This window comes from Pararge aegeria, chromosome 23 (assembly GCF_905163445.1).
Source record: "Pararge aegeria chromosome 23, ilParAegt1.1, whole genome shotgun sequence".
Classification (NCBI taxonomy): domain Eukaryota; kingdom Metazoa; phylum Arthropoda; class Insecta; order Lepidoptera; family Nymphalidae; genus Pararge; species Pararge aegeria.
Window position 1 is genome coordinate 9,847,175 of NC_053202.1, and position 19,800 is coordinate 9,866,974.

The 19,800-nt window shown below is 36.3% G+C and overlaps 1 protein-coding gene across 1 annotated transcript; it reads left to right on the forward strand.

Moving 5' to 3' along the window:
• Positions 1 to 1,143: 1,143 nt before the first annotated feature.
• LOC120634309 (pro-corazonin-like) lies at positions 1,144 to 11,955 on the forward strand. Its single transcript, XM_039904807.1, has 3 exons — positions 1,144 to 1,246; positions 10,711 to 10,920; positions 11,789 to 11,955. The coding sequence occupies exons 2-3, from the start codon at positions 10,720 to 10,722 to the stop codon at positions 11,885 to 11,887; spliced, it is 300 nt and encodes a 99-aa protein (XP_039760741.1). The 5' UTR covers positions 1,144 to 1,246; positions 10,711 to 10,719; the 3' UTR covers positions 11,888 to 11,955.
• Positions 11,956 to 19,800: the final 7,845 nt, after the last annotated feature.

Sequence of the window (19,800 nt, forward strand, 5' to 3'; positions counted from 1 at the left end):
AGAAACCTCCCTAGAGTAGTGGTGAGTGTGGTTTGTGAGTGGGAGGTCTCAGGCCCGATCCTAGCCGGGGGTAGTACGGGATTTTTTGATATTATATGTTAGTATTTCAGTATTCATTTGATTGAACTAGGTAATTAAATTAAAAACACGAACTGAGCAAAACGACGGAAACAATGTATATTTTTTTGACAGAGGCAGATCACAGAGTATACTTGACAAGTGCATATTATTCATAATAGATGACGTTCAGTGCAGCAATTAACCATTTGAACATTTTTAACTTCTGGATTTTCTCCGGTCTGATTCGGCCATGTCTAGTTACCACCCTACCGATAACTTCAACCATAAATGCACAGAGAAAATATTTGCTTGAATACTAAAGGCTAGGTTGTTTAAAAAAAAACGGTTTCGTTTTTAATACTTATCATCATCATCATATCCACCAGCCCACAACAGAGCACGGTCTCCTTCCAAAATTCGAAGGAGTTAAGGCCGCTGGCCCTGTGGATTGGTGGACTCCACACATCTTTGAGAACATTATGGAGAACTCTCAACCATGCAGGTTTCCCCGCAATGTTCTCCTTCACCGTTGAAGCGAGTGACATTTAAATCGCCATAATTAAGAAAAGTTACAGGTGCTGGGATTCGAACTCGGGCCCCCCGAAAGTGAAGTTGAAGTCCTACCCACTGGGCTACCGGTGGTAGAGTCACTACACACAGACAGACTTGACGTTTCAAAAGTGCTTATATTAGGCCTATTTGAAATAAATGAATTTTGAATTTTATCACCGCTTCACCGGTGCTTTAACACTTTGGTAAGTCCACGTAAATTTTTGGTGTTTCTACCATATTCGGTACGTAAAAATCATAGAAATAAATATTATGACACAAATAAAGTCAATTTATCCCTTGATATAAACGGGGATTTATTTTGGTCGCTCTCTTATTTCTTAAAACGCTAGCTTAAAAAGTTGATAACGCTTTTGGGATCGAACTCGGTGCCTCCGAAATCCTAACCACTACGCTATCGCCGCTTTTACCCCTTCACGTGGGTGTAAAGATGCGGCCAATGTAGAACGTTCGGATCTGTATAAAAGGGGTAAGTTTGAGATTACCGAGTGTAGTCAACCGGGAACCGGCGGGTCTAACGGAGCGAATAGAAAATCATTTGAATATTATCCACCATTTATTTTGATAAACTAGTGAAGCTAATTTTGGTGCTATAGTGTCGTGGAAGTAATATCAGGTATGTTTTTTTTATCTCCATTTCTTTATGAACAGTTTCGTTTCCTCCGACGCGGTGATCGCGGAGAACTTATCATCTAAGTTTTTTTAAATTAAAACTAAAATAATACTAGTGGTGTAAACCACAGAATTCAGGTTAAAGAATCATTAATTTCTCTTAAGAATAATTTTACATATTCATTTACAGAGAAATAATATTGATCTAATTTGTTTATTTGATTAGCAATCATATTGAACTTTCATTTATTTTCTATCATTAGTTCTTTTTAATTTTTTTTTTTTAATTCTTAACAATGCTTAAAAATAAAATTTGAAAAAAAAACATCCCCTCTCCGCTTGCGGGGCTTTTGAATGCCCAAGCAACCGGCGGTTAATGCTCCAGAGTGAGGAACCTCCTCACAATATGCGCCTTTTCAAGGACTTCTGTATCCGACCCTTGATCCAACAACCAAGCGAAAGCTTCTTAAGATGTTGGTCGAAGCTTTTCGCGAGAAGACCATTGACTGAAACGACGATCGGAACAATAACGGCAGACTAAACTCATATAAATTATTAAAAAATCTACCCTCAGAATCTTCGATATACGTAGGTTGGGAAATGCGAAGCCGTTGCAATAGTAAAACTATGAGCGGTACAATTGATATAGTATGCGATTTCTTAGTTTGCGTTTAAAAATTGTAAAAGACTTCGCATTTTTCACTTCGGTGGGTATTTGTTGTAGAGTTGTACTCCTTCAAATTTCACACTTCTCCGCCCGAGGCAGATTCTAAGACGTGGAAGTAAAGGGTTGTCTCCTCAAAGATTGATTCTACTCTGCACTTGGTGTATTTTAGTAAATGTGATGTGTGTATGAGTCCTCTTATAACGATTTCTGCGAGTTGAACACCGTTGCCTACATTATTTGGCTATATCCTCTATGACGGCCGATTGGCGCAGTTTGATCGCAAACTGATTATACGTAACTTAAAGTTTAATTTACATTTAAATATTATTTGTGGATAGGTATAATAAATACCATTTTAAAAGAAAATAAAAAAAACCCGCAATGTTTGAGAGTAGCTGATATAAAAGGAATTCCCAGATTGACACTGCCGGGGAATTAGTGTGCCTGTAATTTCACTGGCAACCAAGCCCTTCAGACCGGCTGCATTGCAAATGCTGCTTAGCGACTGAAATAAGCATGGCTATAGTACTTCCCCGCACGAGCTCTGTCAAAAAAAGTTCTACTACTACTAAAACTGTTCAAAACTGATCCCTGAGCAGCGCTTCTTCTTTAATTCTAACCCGTAAAATTATATATATTATTTCGATGACCTCAAAGAAAAGAGAGCGTGCGAGTAAAAACGAAAAAAAAAACTTTTGATAATCGACTAAGACACCGGGAGGTATCTTTGCATGCGTATTTATACCAAAATACCCACCAACTCAATGTCATGAACATGAATATCTGGCAAATATGAATTTATAGTTATCAAAAGTTTAATTATATACCCACTTTATAAATTTACTGTAACATTCGACCATCCTAACAAAAGCTTGCGACACCGCAAACGTACCTTTGCCTATAATCTGCGAAGAAGCTAAAGCTGCAAATCTACCACCGATTCGGAATGCTGATTGTACTGAGAAGAACCGGCAAGAACTCATTACTTGCTCTTTTTACATGTAACAAACAGACATATTTTAGCAGGTAAGTGGCATGGCAAATATGATGCAGCTAACATGAAACGGCTCGCAATTACGCGGTCATACAGACGTTATCGTAGATGGTCACATAGACTTTCTCGTAAATAGGTCACACAGACACATTGCTGACACCGTATTAATAGCACAATCACCACTTTTGCCAAAAGCTTAGTAGACAATCGTTAAAGATGGCCACAGTCTAAAAAACAATAGTCACTACGAACAATCGTCATTTCAGCTGACAGTCAAATCGAACAAGGTCACCACTTTGGCTAGACTTTTGTATCGTACCACTTCTGTCTGATAAACGACTAAGACACCGGGAGGTATCTTTGCATCGTTCGAGTCCACGTAGGACTGAGGTGCAGCGATATAGCAGTCGTATTTATATCAAAATACCCACCAACTCAATGTCACGAACTTAAATATCTGGCAAATATGAATTTATAGTTATAAAATGTTTAAGTATATACCCACTTTATAAATTTACTGTAAAACTTTATTAAAATATTTAATCAATGTGATTCCGTCTAGAAGTGTGGTTCGCAATTCGAAACTTTATAGTAATTTTTACAAATCGCGTGGGATTAAAAGTCAATGTCAAAAATATCTTTATCCAAGTACCTATAGCCGTATGTATATGCGTACATAATTAATTAATCGTTGTTTTTTCTGGAATACTAGTCTAGTTACTCTCCGTCCTTTCAACTAACTCTATGACAAAAATTAGTTGACTGGTAGCTTAGAGCGTGAACGAACGAGAAAAAACACACTTTCGAATTTTCAATATTAGTAAGGACTTTTGGAAAGATCAGCTACTTTGTAAAGTAAATTTTACATAATCGAAGTCGTACGCCACTACTTGTTAATTAAAATAGTTAGTAAAAAATATATAAATTAAAAAACACCCGGTTTTCAATATCGTGTACATTATTCTGCTAGACTGGTATATCTTAGTTACTTTTACAGCATTATATCATATGGAAATTCACTTTGGGGTAATGCTGCTGATATTAGCACTATTTTCGTGCTACAGAAGAGGGCTGTTCGTTCGATCTACAAAAATGATCCGAGAGAGTCGTTGAGAGATAAATTTAAAGATTTTAAAATAATGGCAGTGTATAGTCAGTACGTATTTGAAAATTTAATAAATGACATTGTGAGATGGTGATAACAAAAAAAACACCCGGCTAAGTTTTTTGTGGGCTTCTTCATAGACCAGGACGCGTTTGGAACCCTCGTAGCTTTAGTTTTAAGTTTACGAATGTGGTTATCGCCATCGTCTCACTACCGCGTAATTCTTATGTACGCATCAAAAGGGCCACCTATGGGCCTAGTTGAATAAAGATATTTTTGACTTTGACTTTGACTTTGACTTTGACTTATTCTACTAGTTGTTCTTCATTTGTTCCGTATTGAGCGATATGTAAAAAAAACCATTTCGTGGTGGATTAGAAATTTGTCATAGTGCTATTCTACAGTGCTATTTCATTTGGTACCCATAAGTGAAATTGTGAAAAATATGTAATCCGCCATTTTGCGGCGGCGGCCATTTCGGACCGATTTTCATAAATATAGCTACGGAAACTCCCGACTAATTCACCTTTCAAGCAAAAAAAAACAAAATCAAAATCGGTTCATCCGTTCGGGATCTACAGAGCCACAGGCAGACAGACACACAAACACGTCAAACTTATAACACCGTCGTTTTTACGTCGGAGAAAACTTAAATGTATCGCTTCAAACTATAGACCTTTACAGCTTTACAACATATTCTTTCTCAAGTCTCAAGTTACGAATCGTTACCCCATTGAGAAATGACGCGATACCTGTGAGGTGAAATTCACACAAGCGGATCGTATTTTCTCTATTATCGCAAGTGTATATTTTATTTCTGGCATTTTGAACTCGTTTATGAGATGTAGGGCGAAACTTAAGTCAGGACGGTAACTTGTCTAAAAATACTAGCTATAATCTACCTACGCAAGATCATTATTTTTTTTTGTAATTCCTCATGAAATTATTCTTCTCATCAGAATCATTTTTAGTGAATTTATTTTTCGGATTATCCATAAATATTTAAAGGGGGGACATCATGCGATCACCACACACATTAACCTTTCGAAAGTACATATAACTGGATAAGATCCGTACCTAATATGCTTTACCAACCAAAGGCTGTGGTGAAGGAAATCGCTCCAAGCGATATTCCGCCTGCGTATAGGTATATTTATTTACCTTTTGTTTTGTTTAATTTGTTTTGTTTAATTTGTTTTCTATAATGATTGTGTTCCTACTTTAATCATGGTACACATAACTTATATGCCAAATAATGAATTTCATGGGTAACATTTTGCAACTAGGTTACATTATTGCAATCATAAGGATCTCCCATTTTTATGAAAGTAAATTACTGCTTATGTAACTCATGATATTTTAGCTTTCTTTTATTGAAGAAATGGTTAAAATCGGTCCAGTACTTTCGGAGCCTATTCGCTACAAGCCAACATATAAAAAATTCTTTCCTGTTTATAATATTCTTTCCTGTTTATCTTTAGATAAAGAGGGTAGATATGAAGTCTACTGAGCTATAAGCAAGCCAATAGTTACCTACGCATTGTTGCATGATAACATAGATAAAATGATTATAGGGACATTTGATCCACCTGTGAGACTTTTGCCCCGTCCTTTGTGATCGGATCATTTCTCAATAACATAACGATATGGCACATATGATACTCAAAGAGGGAGTTCTGTTAGTATTTTGTACAGACAATTTATTCCAAATTAGAATGGATATGGAATATATTTCCAGCCTAGAAACGCGGAATATTTCTTTTGTATTTCTAAAAATGGTACTTTAGTGACTATTTTTGTTAACTGACAGGTAAAATGACATTTAAAAAATGTAGATATACAGGAAGTATACAACGGGTTCTCCGGGCGACTAACGACAACAAGAGTGTCATGCCGTGGTGGTTCTTTGGTTCGGTTATACCCCCTTTACATACCCCCTTTACTTTAGGGGGTAGTCCCGCATAACCTCCGTCCTGCTCAAGGGTCGGAGGTCGATCATAAAGCTTTTCCACCTCGTCATAAAAAGATATATATACACAGATCGCAATCAGCTACAGGGAGACTGGTAAAAAAAAAACCGGACGTTTTTTCCTATTTGTCCCCCTTGGGGGACAGATAAATTAAAATGAAATGAAAATTAAAATGAATTAATACTTTGAAATAAGCGCATGCTTGTGTTATGGCTACTAAGATGACTTATGAATAATATACATAAATACTTGTAATTGTATATACTTGTATATAGGTGTTATCTGTATGATAACACCCAGCACTGAAAAACATTTATGTTCAAACGCACATAACTTATAAAATTTAGTGGTGCGTGCTGGGCTTCGAACTCGGCCCCCCGAAAGTGAAGTCGAAGTCCTACACACTGGGCTATCACCAATTCACATCTAAAGAACCGAATTAATAACCTGAAAAATTATAGAGCTGTAAAGAAAAGAAACGACATAAAAGTGAGCATCTGGCTAATTTATAGGTACACGGTTACCTACGACAAAGAACGCATTTTGTTCTCCCCTTTCGTTCCGTCCTGTAATTATTACAGGCTCTCAATTGACTTGCTTGGCTAACGAGTATCGAAGGATTTTTATAGACAGCTATAATAGAGGATGCCAGTGACAATGACTGCGTAGGATTTTTAGGATTCCCTAAGCAAACTCTTCTCGACTCGTCCGCCTGTCACTGGAACCATGATGATTTTTCAGCCGTTTTTATTCAAAATTCATTTATTTAATAAGCACTTTTGAAACGTCAAGTCAGTCTGTTTGTAGTGACTCTACCACCGGTTCGGAAGGCAAGTTCCACTGAGAAGAGCCGGCAAGAAACTCAGCAGATTGCTATTTTCCAACATAATTTTAAATTTTAACAATCTTTAGGATTTTTCTGTTTTATGAGAGATGAGAGCGGAGTGGCCTGCTTCCAAGCGGCCTTGTCGTTAAGGAATTCATCAATCGTGTAACCACGACTTGTTAAATGTGTTTTAATATATTGTTTAAACTTAGGTAAAGGAAGATCTAATATTACCTTCGGTATCATGTTATAAAAGCATATACCCATATAATATAATATTGACAATGATAATTGGACTTCACCGGGTGAAAAGCCATATGGCTGACGCCACGTCAGCAATCTTGGATTTGAAATTTGTCATAGCGCATAGAATTCTACAAGTCAAGACCTTTCATTTGATATCCATACTGTTGTGAAACATGTAATCCACCATTTTGTCGCAGCGGCCATCTTGGACGGATTTTCACCAAACATTAATTAATTCATAAATCAAAATAGGTTCATCCGTTCGGAAAATGTGATGCCAGAGACATACACACACGCACACACACAGACACGTCAAACTTATAAAACCCCGTCGTTTTTGCGCCGGGGATTAAAAAGAAAATAAGAATACCACTGCAAACTAAAATTGTTTACCTACATTTTGGCGTAGGATAGGTAAAAGCAGGGCGTTCGTCATGTAAAAAGATGTATTATTCAGTAATATTTTTCAAGTAAACAACTTTGTTGTTAGAAGGTTATTGAATTTTTTTCGTATGAAACATTGTACTTAACTTTATACAAACAAAATTTAAGTTTACAAAAACCTGATATCTATCTTCTATCTTCTATATATATAAAAGAGTAAGTGTGTGGGTATGTTACGTATAGGTTCCGAAACGGCTGGACCGATTTCAATGAAACTTTCAGGGAATCTCCGGATTGACCTGTCGAGTAATCCTGTTAAGTTTGGTGACGATCGGAGCACTCCTATTTTTGAACTGTCAAATATAGCTTTTATTTACTATGATGATATTCTATTGTCGGGTGTACATGGGTGTAGATAATGATCTTCACCCGCTCGAGAAGAAAATAGAAGAGAATGAATACGGAGAGAAATAAAATAAAGCAAAATCTAGCCCGGCGAAGCGGGCTGGGAAAATTTGAGGAGATGTTGACTTAACGTTCATTGTAAAGTCAACATCTCCTGAGGATGCTCCGGTTTCGGAGCGAAACGTGCGTAGAGGGTACATTGCCGAAGATCTGTTTGGTGTGGAGTATAAGGATTGAAGAAATTATAAATAACACCGAATAAAGATTCTACTGCATTTCGCGGAGTATAGCAAATTAAGCTTAATTATCATAATATATCATGGATTTCCGCAAAGTAACGGCTGCTTCTATCCAATATCCAAAACCTGATATAGTCATAGTTGTTTGCAGTTAACTTTATTTATACAACGCGTAAATGAAAACCAAAATTATACTTACTTCACGGCTTTTAGGGTACATTATGTACTGTCTCTAAGACTTATCTGTAAAATCGAAAACCTATTAGTTTTTAAAACTGAAAAAATAAAGTCCAAATTAAGATACAGTCCCAGCATCAAATGCAAAATTAAAATCATGCCACTCAGCTGTCACTGTATTTGGTACGCGTCGCGTAACGTAGGTAACATGCGCGTGTCGGTCTTTTATCTTCAATAGGGTTGTCAAAAGTAAACACTTACAATGTGTTAAATTCTTTTGTATGGTAAAATAGATATGCTTCTTTTGATTTAATACATTTGCAGGATGATTCCTTATGTAATATACTTATGCATCCTACAACATTATTTCGTAATTCGGTTACACGTTGTATATTACACTCGTACAATATTTGCTTTTGGTAGTAGTAGAGTTCTTTGTGACGGAGCTCGTCAGCGGAAGAACTACTACCATGCTTTCTGCCGCCAAGCAGCATTGCCAGTTTGTCAGACGGCCTAATGGCGCAGTGGGCAGCGACCCTGCTTTCTGAGTCCAAGGTCGTAGGTTCGATTCCAACGACTGGAAAATGTTTGTGTGATGAACATGAATGTTTTTCAGTGTCTCGGTGTTTATCTGTATATTATAAGTATTATATTCATACAAAAATATGTTCATCAGCTATCTTAGTACCCATAACACAAGCTACGCTTACTTTGGGGCTAGATGGCGATGTGTGTATTGTATTATCGTAGTATATTTATTTATTTATTTATTGCTGTGTTCCGGTCTGAAGAGCGAAGTTGCCGGTGTATTACATGTACATAAGTATTAACACGTCCGCCTCAGGTTGCTAGACACAGTGTCGCACTTTATCGGACTTGTTCCTGGACATGCGCTTCGAACTGATGCTCTTTTATAGGCGATGGTTCTTCACTGGCGATGGTAGACCATCTGCTACGTCAGCTAAGTTGATTAAGCAATTCAAATATCACTCCCTTTAATCGTCAAAGAATACACCATGAGAAAATTTGCATGCCTAAAAGTTCTCCATAATATTCTGAAGGGTGTGTGAAGTCTACCAATCCACATTTAGCCAGCGTCAGTGGCGTGCACTTCATACATGCACAGAAGCACTGCCTACCCTAAAAATTTTTTTTAACTCATAAAGGCGTAGGACTTTCTCATTTTATGCCATCTTCCTTCTTTATGCATACCCTGGTCAAAGACCCTGTGCGCGCCATTGGCCCGCGTGGCTAAGGCCTAAACCCTCCTCATTCTGAGATAAGACCCAAGCCCTGCAGTGGACTGTTATTGGGATGATGATGATAATGATATAGTCCGGTCAATTTAGACATTCAAAGGTGCATAAAGTCCCAACAAGCTGAAAATCAGTAAAATTGTTCAAAACATTATTATCCCTATCCCCATCCCTACTTAATATTATAAATGTCAATGTAAGTTTGTTTGTTACGCTTTCACGAAAAAACTACTTAACCGATCCTCATGAAACTTTGTACACATATTCTTGGAAGTGTTAGAAGTAATATAGAATACTTTTTATCCCGACATTAAGGTCCGTTCCTTTGGGAGAGGTAATGAAAGTTTTTGACGATTTTACACCATAACTCCGACAAATTATAACCGATTTAAATAATTACTTATGTACTATAGAGGTTGTAATATGTGTTTGATTTTGCCCAATCTTTTTGTAGATCTGATGAATATGGTTGGACAGAACTCCTCAGCGGACACCAGCAAACCCCTCATTTAAGGCGTTTAGCGATACTGAATACTTTAAATTATTTTAGAACTACAACTAAATTGAATGCCACATCAAAAAGCAAAACCAAACGCAGACGAAGTCGCGAGCAACAGCTAGTAAATAATATTCAAAAGTTCCATCTATTTTTTAAATATATTTACATTAAATTTTTTTTTAATAAAAAAAAATCCATACACGGTATTGATGGGGAACTTTTAAATATTATTTATAATTGCGTTTTGTACAGTTTTAGTGATTTTCAGCTTGTTGGGACTTTATGCACCTTCACTGTCATTCAGTACCGGATTAACCTACCGTAGCAAGAGTACTAATTGCCTCTCAGCGCTCATCTCTGCCTGACTGACTGACTGACTGAATGACTGACTGACTGACTGACTGACATTCAGTCACACGCACACAGACATCGCTTATATTAATTTACAACAATATTAATTACCCACAAAATTGTAACCTATAGATAGCAAATACATATTTTATTTAAAATACGTTTATACTTATTTAAGATACGTATTGAGTATTGAATTGTATTTTTACCACTTTATATTATCCCATAGCAGATCAAGGGCTCTTTTAAAGAATTAGCTACGGGCCCCGCGCTTGCTTAATGAGGCTCTGCTCTCATTTTGTGGTCTGAATTGTCCGGACTAATATTAAAGTTAGAATAATGTCCGCAGGCTACAGAAATGTTAACAAACGTCACCGTTCTACTGCTTATCGTCGCCATGACTTCAGTGGCCTGCCAAACGTTCCAGTATTCGAGGGGATGGACGAACGGGAAGCGGGACGGTCACAAACGTGATGAGGTCAGCCTGGAGAAGATACTCACGCCGTGTCAGGTGCACAAATTAAAGTACCTGTTGGAAGGGAAGCCTTTGACGGAGAAGGTAAGACACATGCCCTTTTACATGGACCTTTCCGTTGCCCGTATCTCATTACTCAGTCAGACTTTCTAGTGCTCACGGGCATGGACGGCCAAAAGCGTGATGAACTAGCCTGGAGAACAGTGGCGTGCATATAGGGTATGCACCGGGTATGCAGAGGATATAAAATGAAGAAAATCTCCCGTTCAAGCTTTAAAAAACTTAAGGATAGGCATTGTAAGAGTTATAAACATCCTACCCTCAAGTATTTATAACCCATACTGGAGATTTTATTTAATTTTATATCATCTGCATATCCTGTGCATACCCTCTATGCACGCCATTGCTGGAGAAGATCCTCACGCCGTGTCAGGTGCACAAATTTAAGTGCATCACTTTTTTTTTATTCCTCTACAAGTTAGCCCTTGACTGCAATCTCACATGGCGGTAAGTGATGATGCAGTCTAAGATGGTAGCGGGCTAACCTGTTAGGGAGTGTGGTAGTCATACCCCTAATCGGTTACTACGCGACATCGCACCGGAACACTAAATTGCTTAGCAGCACGTCTTTGTCGGTAGGGTGGTAACTAGCCACGGCCAAGGCCTCCCATCAGACCAGATCAGAGAAAATATATAAATTCCCGAAACGCCCCTGCCGGGAATCGAACACGGGACTCCCTGCTTTGATTCACAAAGCTCACCGTTGCGTCTGGGAGGTCGGACATGGTATTTGACGTGGATCAGTACCAGTGCTCGCAGGGATAGTTGGTTTCAGTATTGGATTATATTTTTCTTAAATAAAATCCAATAAGTACTGGTCTAATGCTTTGCATATTCAACTGAGGTCAAGGGGTGATGATGATAATAATGATGATGATGATGTCTTTTACAGTTACTAGCACCCTGCGACTACTTAGAAGAAGAAATTGAACTTCCCAAGCGATACAAAACTGAACGAACTCAAGACCCTCTCTACGATGCGTTTCAGTAAAAAAAAAGAAAAACCATAAACAGTGCCAAATATGAAATTATACGAAGTTATTTTATTATTTAAGTAAAGTGTACACTATCGAAGATATACAGGGTCAATTAAAAATTTACAGAAAGCTCTTGGCGTGTAGTTTTTTACATAAAAACTAGAAACTTTTGTTCTTCTAATTTTTTTTAAACTAAATTGTTTATTTACTTAGATACTCTACTTGTTCCTACTCTGTGATGTAACGTCGGCAAGAACGCGCGAATTACGTCTCTATCGTGCGGTCACTGACCCGACTACGCGACGTTGTCGAATCACATGTATTGGGTTTCACAGAGTAATGTCACTACAGAGATAAAATGATTAATTAATTTTTTTGTATTAAATAAATTAATACTGAATTTTGAAAAGTCGTAGAACAAAAGTTGTTACATATTGGATAGAAGCAGGCGTTACTTTGCCGAATTCAATGATATTGTATTATGAGAACTGAGTTTAATTTTCTATAACATACAATTATTAATTGCAAATAAAGCTCATATTTCATACTTTAAAAGATAGGAACTACAAAGCCGACAGCTTTCTGGTATTTTTTATTGAACCCTGTATAAGCTAAACTCGGCCATGGCTCAGTCTGATATTAATTCCCGTTGCTGTAGGAATGTATATAAAACTCTCATCAATATATGCTAACTCGTGTAATAATTTTTCATCAAACAGTCTATCTTTATTTTGAGTGTTACGTATTTTCGTATAGTAAATATGCGAGGCTCTGCCCGACCTTCCCCAGTGTGTCCTTTAGCATGATTAAAAATATGTATGTAGGTACTCATTTACAAAGATAATGTTCTTTGTCATGTACTTACCTGCTCGCGTATTTGCGTACAATGACGTTATAAGTAGACAAAGATAAATAGAACTTGATAGCAAAAAAATCGAAACAATACCTAAAAGAAAACAAAATAGAACAGTGCAGAAATACTTACGCTTTTATAACATACTGACTTTAGACAAGTCAATATTAGAGAAGAGTTGTGATAAACCAGTGGTTAGTGTTTCAGCTCCCTGCAGCTCCCTGCAGCTACATTGTAATGAAGCAATTTTACTATAGCTCATCCCATTTCTGAGCAAAGGCCTCTCCTAGTTTCATCCCGGTTTTGGAATTTTGAGCAGTTGCTGTACCACAACGGGTGTATACCTATAAGCATACAGTATACAAAAAATAACATAGTATACATCCCATTTCACGTATACCCAAGCCTTAACGTTTTTATATTGATAACTTCCTCAAGAATCAACAAAAAAAGCAGACTGGTGTAATTCGTTGAAAATAATAATATTTCCATACGTACCTTTGTTAAAACCTGCATCAAAATCTTTAGTAAATATACTAAACATAATTAAAAACTTTCAACATAATTAACATTTTTTTCATGATAACTAAAATCAACTTATTTAATACATTATTTCGGCTCTATTCGGCATTTATAAAATTATTATAAGCAAAATGTATTAAAAAATATTAAGTAATATTAATTAATATGTATTAGATAAGCGGAATGTTGACAACATTATAATATAATTATATAAATGAAATACTTAAATGATGAAAATAAAAAATATAACTATAGTCATATTTGTTTTTTTTTACTATAGTTTATATCCTACTTCCAATTTTTGTTTATTTATTTATTTATTTATAATATGGACGGGTGTGTGGGCAGCCTAAGACTCTTCTGTGAAGTTCCTACTTATCATAATATTAAGAATAATCTTTTATAAATATAATAAAATTGGAGTGTCTGTTTGTAATATTGAAATATCCGTTTTTTACTACATGTACTTAAAAAAATATTACCGTACCTATATATATATATAGGTACGGTAATATTTTTTTATTTAACACACAAAACAGATCATGTCATAACAGAACCATGAGAACAACAACCAATAAAAATAAAACTAGCCACTCTCAACCACATGTATATAAATTTGCAATTTACATCTCTATATATATAAAAGACAAAGGTGACTGACTGACTGACTGATCAATCAACGCACAGCTCTAGCCACTCGACGTATCGGGCTGAAATTTTGTACACAGAATTACAACGTATTTTTGCAAATTCCAACCCTAAGATGGTAAAATGGGGGACGAAAGTTTGTATAAAATCTTTATTTATCAATTTATTGTTCAAGTTACATCCACTAAACTTTGATTGCAGGTTTTCAATTAAAAATAAAGAAATACGAATTTTAAAATTCCAACTCCATAGGCATCAAATAGGGGATGAAAATTTATATAAACGATTCTGATTTGTTAAGTAATTTACGTTCATATTTTTCCTTCCTATTTAAGACCTTTTTTTAAACGTTTGTAGTGTGTAGTTGCCGCGGGCAAAGTATCATAGTATCATATAAAAGAATATAGTGTAAGAGAATACAGTGTCGAGTTAAATTATGAAATATTATTTTATTTTTACATACAAGCAGAGTGCTACAACTAGGTATGCGGAGATTTAATGAAAGAAGATGTTAATATCGCAGGAGGAAGCCAGCTCGTTATGAAGGCGGCATATTCTAACCACTGTTTGTTCAAGCAGAATCTACTGAACAGATTTTGGTATACCTACTTACAGGTAATATCTTGAAAACGATTACTTGTATGTAGGTTTTAAATACCGAATAAAACCAAAGTTCTTATGGATCTAGGGGTTAATATTACTTTAGAGTGACGGCTGATTGTCGCAGTGGACAGCGACCGTGCTTTCTGAGTGTCGTGTGTTCAAGGTGTGATGAACAGGAATGTTTTTAGAGTCTGGGTGTTTATCTGTATATTATAAGTATTTATGTACCTACATTATTCACAAAAATATTCAGTCATCAACACAATAGCTACGCTTACTTTTGGTCTGATGGCGATGTGTGTGTGATCGTGATGATCCTATGTTCGGATCCCTTTAGTGTAGTGTCTTAAATCTTCGTATGAAAACTTAAACATAGCCCGAAGTTCCGAACAATCTTCTGCGCTTGCATGCTCCCGCAGATTTTTACATCAGATTATTCAGTAAAATTTTCATTATAGCGCCATCTACATTTTACTGTAAAAACCACTTCGCAACGTAAAATTATGGAATGTATTACAGAGCCATCTAGTAGTGAGTAGATGATAATTTGATTTAAACCATTCAACGCAAGATGTCGCTACTAACTCTTAAAAGAGTGAAGTAAAGCTTATATTATCTGAAAGATCGGTCTTTTTATTTGTTATTTTCTTCACGGTAAGTATACAGAGGAATGATACAGAAGAAGGAATATGTAGGTATCTACCATATAATCAAGAATCGAAAAGCTTTTTACAGCAATTACTTTATAAGTTTAATAACTTTTGGTTTAATAAAAGGCGACACTTTTGGCAAATTTTTCACTTAACAATTATTCATTGTAAAGTAATCATCTCCTGCGGATGCTACTAATTTAAATTTATCAACAACTAGCGAAATTATTTATTACAAAAGTAATAAATAGACTTGTATAGGTATAAGTATATTTAGAGATTTCAAAAAACTTTACAAACAATTTAAAACACTTTTTTAAACGTGATGAATTTTTGTTCACTTTGCTGTTCACAATTGATCCGTTTGAAATTAATGTTGGAAATAAATAATCCTAATCGATTATGTCAAGAAGCGTGGAGTATATATGACATATACTTACGAGTTACGACCAATCCAAATAATTATTTTTAAATATCGGAAACTGCACAGAGTTAGCGCCAGCGTTACTTCCGTCAGAAAAAAAATCTGAGTTACTCCCTAGTCGCGCCTAAAGAACTTTTACTTCAAAAACTTAAAACATGTTTGCTAAAACATAATCGGTATTTTGTTGTTTTATGTTAACGTCATAATCGAAGAGCTATGTCCAGTTAACCTATCCTAGGTACTTTTAAACCAGTATTTTAAAAAGCTTTCAAAGACGCATAAAAAACATCAACATTGCTTCCTGAAATACAGTATTAACAACTATAAAAAATACGACTGCTGTTTTCAGTTTGCGTTTTTATGTATGACATAAAAATGCAGGGTCGTTAATGCTATTCTAAATTGCTCTCGAAAGTCGTTACCTACCCACAAACGTTAATGCCAGCGTAAATACTCGATACCCCCATAATACTTCACTAAATATGCCCTAATGGTGCTTATTTAGAATGATAGATGATGCACAAATTACCTACCGAATATAGAGGGAACTATATTGATCATTACCAGCCGATTACGGCCCACTTCTGGGCACGAATCTCTCAGACTGAGTAGGATTTAGGCCATAGTTCACCAAGCCGCACCAAGTTATAAATAAATAAATAAATATACTACGACAATACACACATCACCATCTAGCCCTAAAGTAAGCGTAGCTTGTGTTACGGGTACTAATATAGCTGTTGAATATTTTTATGAATATAATACATATAAATACTTATAATATACAGATAAATACCCAGACACTGAAAAACAATCATGTTCATCACACAAACATTTTCCAGTTGTGGGAATCGAACCCACGGCCTAGGACTCAGAAAGCAGGTTCACTGCTCACTGCGCCAGTCGGCCGTCAATTAAGTTATTGATAGACTTCACACGCTTTTAAGAACTCTCCGGTATGCAGGTTTTCTCACGATGTTTTCCTTCGCCGTTGAAGCAAGTGATATTTTAATTGCTTAAACGCACATAACTTTGAAAGGTTAGAGGTGCGTGCTAGGATTCGAACTCGGCCCCCCGAATTTTAAGTCAAGCTCCTAATAATAGCGCATTGGTATTACCGCTTCGCTTCATAAAATGTTAAACCTAAAATCGTATTCATACTAAACTAGACGACTCTTACAAATCATAAATAATTGCAAAAATAAATGCAACGTTGCAAGCTGGAATCGAATGCCACGCTCTCAGATTGCAGGTCCTAATAATAGCCGTTCGAAACGCGACATCCCGCATCCTCCAACGATTAGAGCGTGGTGGGTTTAGAGTCTCCTGCAGAGGGGTCTGTGCCCAGCAATGGATCAATAATAGGCTAATAATAGTCGTTCAAAACCCGCCATCCCGCCTCCTCTAACCATAAGAGCGTAGTGGGTTTAGCCTCACCTGCAGAGGGGTCTGTGCCCAGCAATAGATCAATAATACGCTGAGGAATAACCAAAATAAGTGCACTTTATTTGGCAGCGTACCACAACGCTAAACTACTTAACTGGGGTACGAAAATGAGGTAACTCTTAAGTCTAAGTTTAACTCAAGCCACCACTCAATAGACGGGATCGTTCAGTAAACTTCACGCGGTCTATCTCAATTAGATTCCGTAGTGTTGTAAGTTATCGATAAACCGATATCGATAAACTAAATATGTACTTTTTCATAGCGAGAATTAGATATAGATTTAAGAATAAGATAAACAGCGAGCCCTCGACTAAATTTCTTACTAAATTATCATACGCTTTCCATGACAAAGTAAAATTTTCTCTATCGCTTAAATGTAGCTTCAACGAAGGAACGAAAATCAGAAAGAGTCCAATAGGCTAAACAACCAACGCTCAATATTATCGCTGAGTAAACTTCAGGCAGTCGATTTCAATTAGATTCTAACACTAAATCAAGTCATCCGTAAGTCATCACTTACGGATCAGAGACATGGTCGCTAACTATGGGCCTCATAAGAAGGCTCAGAGTCACTCAGCGGGCGATGGAGAGAGCTATGTTAGGAGTGTCTCTACGTGATCAAATCAGAAATGAGGAGATCCGTAGAAGAACTAGAGTTACCGACATAGCTCAGCGAGTTGCGAAGCTGAAGTGGCAATGGGCGGGGCACATAGCTCGGAGAACCGATGGACGTTGGGGTCTTAAGGTGCTGGAATGGCGACCCCGCACCGGTAAACGCAGCGTAGGTCGGCCCCAAACGAGGTGGACAGATGACATCAGGAGAGTAGCTGGGAGCCGTTGGAGGCAAGCGGCCCAGGACCGTGCATTGTGGAACTCCCTACAAAAGACCTATGTCCAGCAGTGGACGTCAATTGGTTGAGATGATGATGATGATGATGACTAAATCAATATCAATGAATGATGATCAATATCAATGGCATACACATTTGCGAAGCTAGAAATGTTTTGTAAGGTTTTTTATTCAATGGCAAATTTGATGTTTATTGCATATCATACACTGCCGCAAAGTAAAGTCTGCTTCTATCGATTAGAGATACACGTGCCAACAAAGTCATCCTATATGAGTTCCATTTTCCCTTTATCATTTTGAACCATACAACGAATAAAATCACAAACAATAGTTACCAATAAAACATAATCTATATCTATATAATCTATCTATATCTATATAAAAATAAATGTGTCTATATATTTTCTCTGCCTTGGTAATGAAAAAGGGCAACTTTTTGTCATTTTGCTAAAACTAAGTTTAAGATTTTTACTGCATCTGCAAAAGAAGCTTAAACTACGTACATACCTAACTCGTTTTTCCACAAAACCGAATCGAACAAAAAGACATAGAAAAAAAGAGTAAAATACGCAGTCGCAGGGCAGCTTTATCGATAAAACATAACGCTACACAACCCTAAAACCGCAAGAATGAGATGCCCTAAACTTAAATCCGTTTCCCGCCATCGCACAATCTGTTCCACGCAACCGACCAATCAGAGGGCAAGAGGGCGTCAGCGGTCGACAAACAGCGATGGCGATTGGCTGAAATTATTGAAACGATAACAAAAAACAGTCTACATCATAAAGCTTACAATTGAGTGCCACTTTTCCTTCTTGCATTCATTGCCAACATGTAGAATGTACGCGCTATATGTATTATAAAAAAGCCAAGGAATAAAAGAAAGGGATGGCCTTCTTAGGTATAAGAAACCGAGTAATAACTTTTAAACGTCTTCTCGAACGCCTTTGGATTACTTTTTAAGTTTTTACAGCACTTTCTATTTAAATCATTATCTAAACAATATTAGAAACAATATCTGTAGGTATACAGCACACATAATACTTATACAAACAGCTTAAACCATTTTTAAATGTACATTTCTGTACATATAACAAAAAAACTGTAATAATAAATAGTACAGATTTTTAGGTTATACCTGAGATATTATATACTATTCTATATTTTTATTGTTTTGGTATTTTTGCTTGCTACATAATTACCAACAATTGATTGACAGCCTAAGTATTTATTATTTAAAAAAATTCAAATTCAAAATTCATTTATTTCACGTAGGCCTATAAGAGCACTTTTGAAAAGTCAAGTCTATCTGAGTGAAGTGACTCTACCACTAGACTGAAGATTTAGAGAGCGACGCTAAAGTGTAACATCTATTTAAACACACAAATCACAAACATTACTTTATTGGCTTCACCGTATTACGATAAAAAATACACATTTAAAAAATCATACGTTTTTTCTCTTTCTAGAAAAAAAAATAAACATTTTCCTCATGAATACATATGGCGCGATACATTTAACAATTCGTTTTAAATTGATGAAGGACGTTAAAAAATTCCCGTCGAGATGTACCTCTATTACCTTCTGAAAAAGAAAAATGATTTATTATCACTTAACTTTTTAACTTATTGGACATTAATGACTTTTGATTTCGCTCCATCGCTTTTAAAACTCCGGGGGATTTTTTATTTTGTTCCCGTTGAAGCTATTGTTCTGACAGCGCCTACTTGGACAAGCAAAATGGCCGCCAATCAGAGTTTAATGGGAATAGCAATATTTACTAATAACTCTGAACTTTGTCAATTTATTTTCCACTGAACAATGACTATATAGTGTTTCTATATTCATTGTTCGGTTTATTTTTGTAGCAATTACCAAGAGATTGACAGCAGAACGGGTTTTTTTTGCGATTGTAGGTATGCCGTATGTAT

Excerpts from the sequence above, each read along its gene's own strand:
- LOC120634309 (XM_039904807.1), top strand. The coding sequence starts at position 10,720 with ATGTTAACAAACGTCACCGTTCTACTGCTTATCGTCGCCATGACTTCA. Across the intron at positions 10,921-11,788 it reads GGAAGCCTTTGACGGAGAAG|TTACTAGCACCCTGCGACTA; the intron begins GTAAGACACATG and ends TGTCTTTTACAG.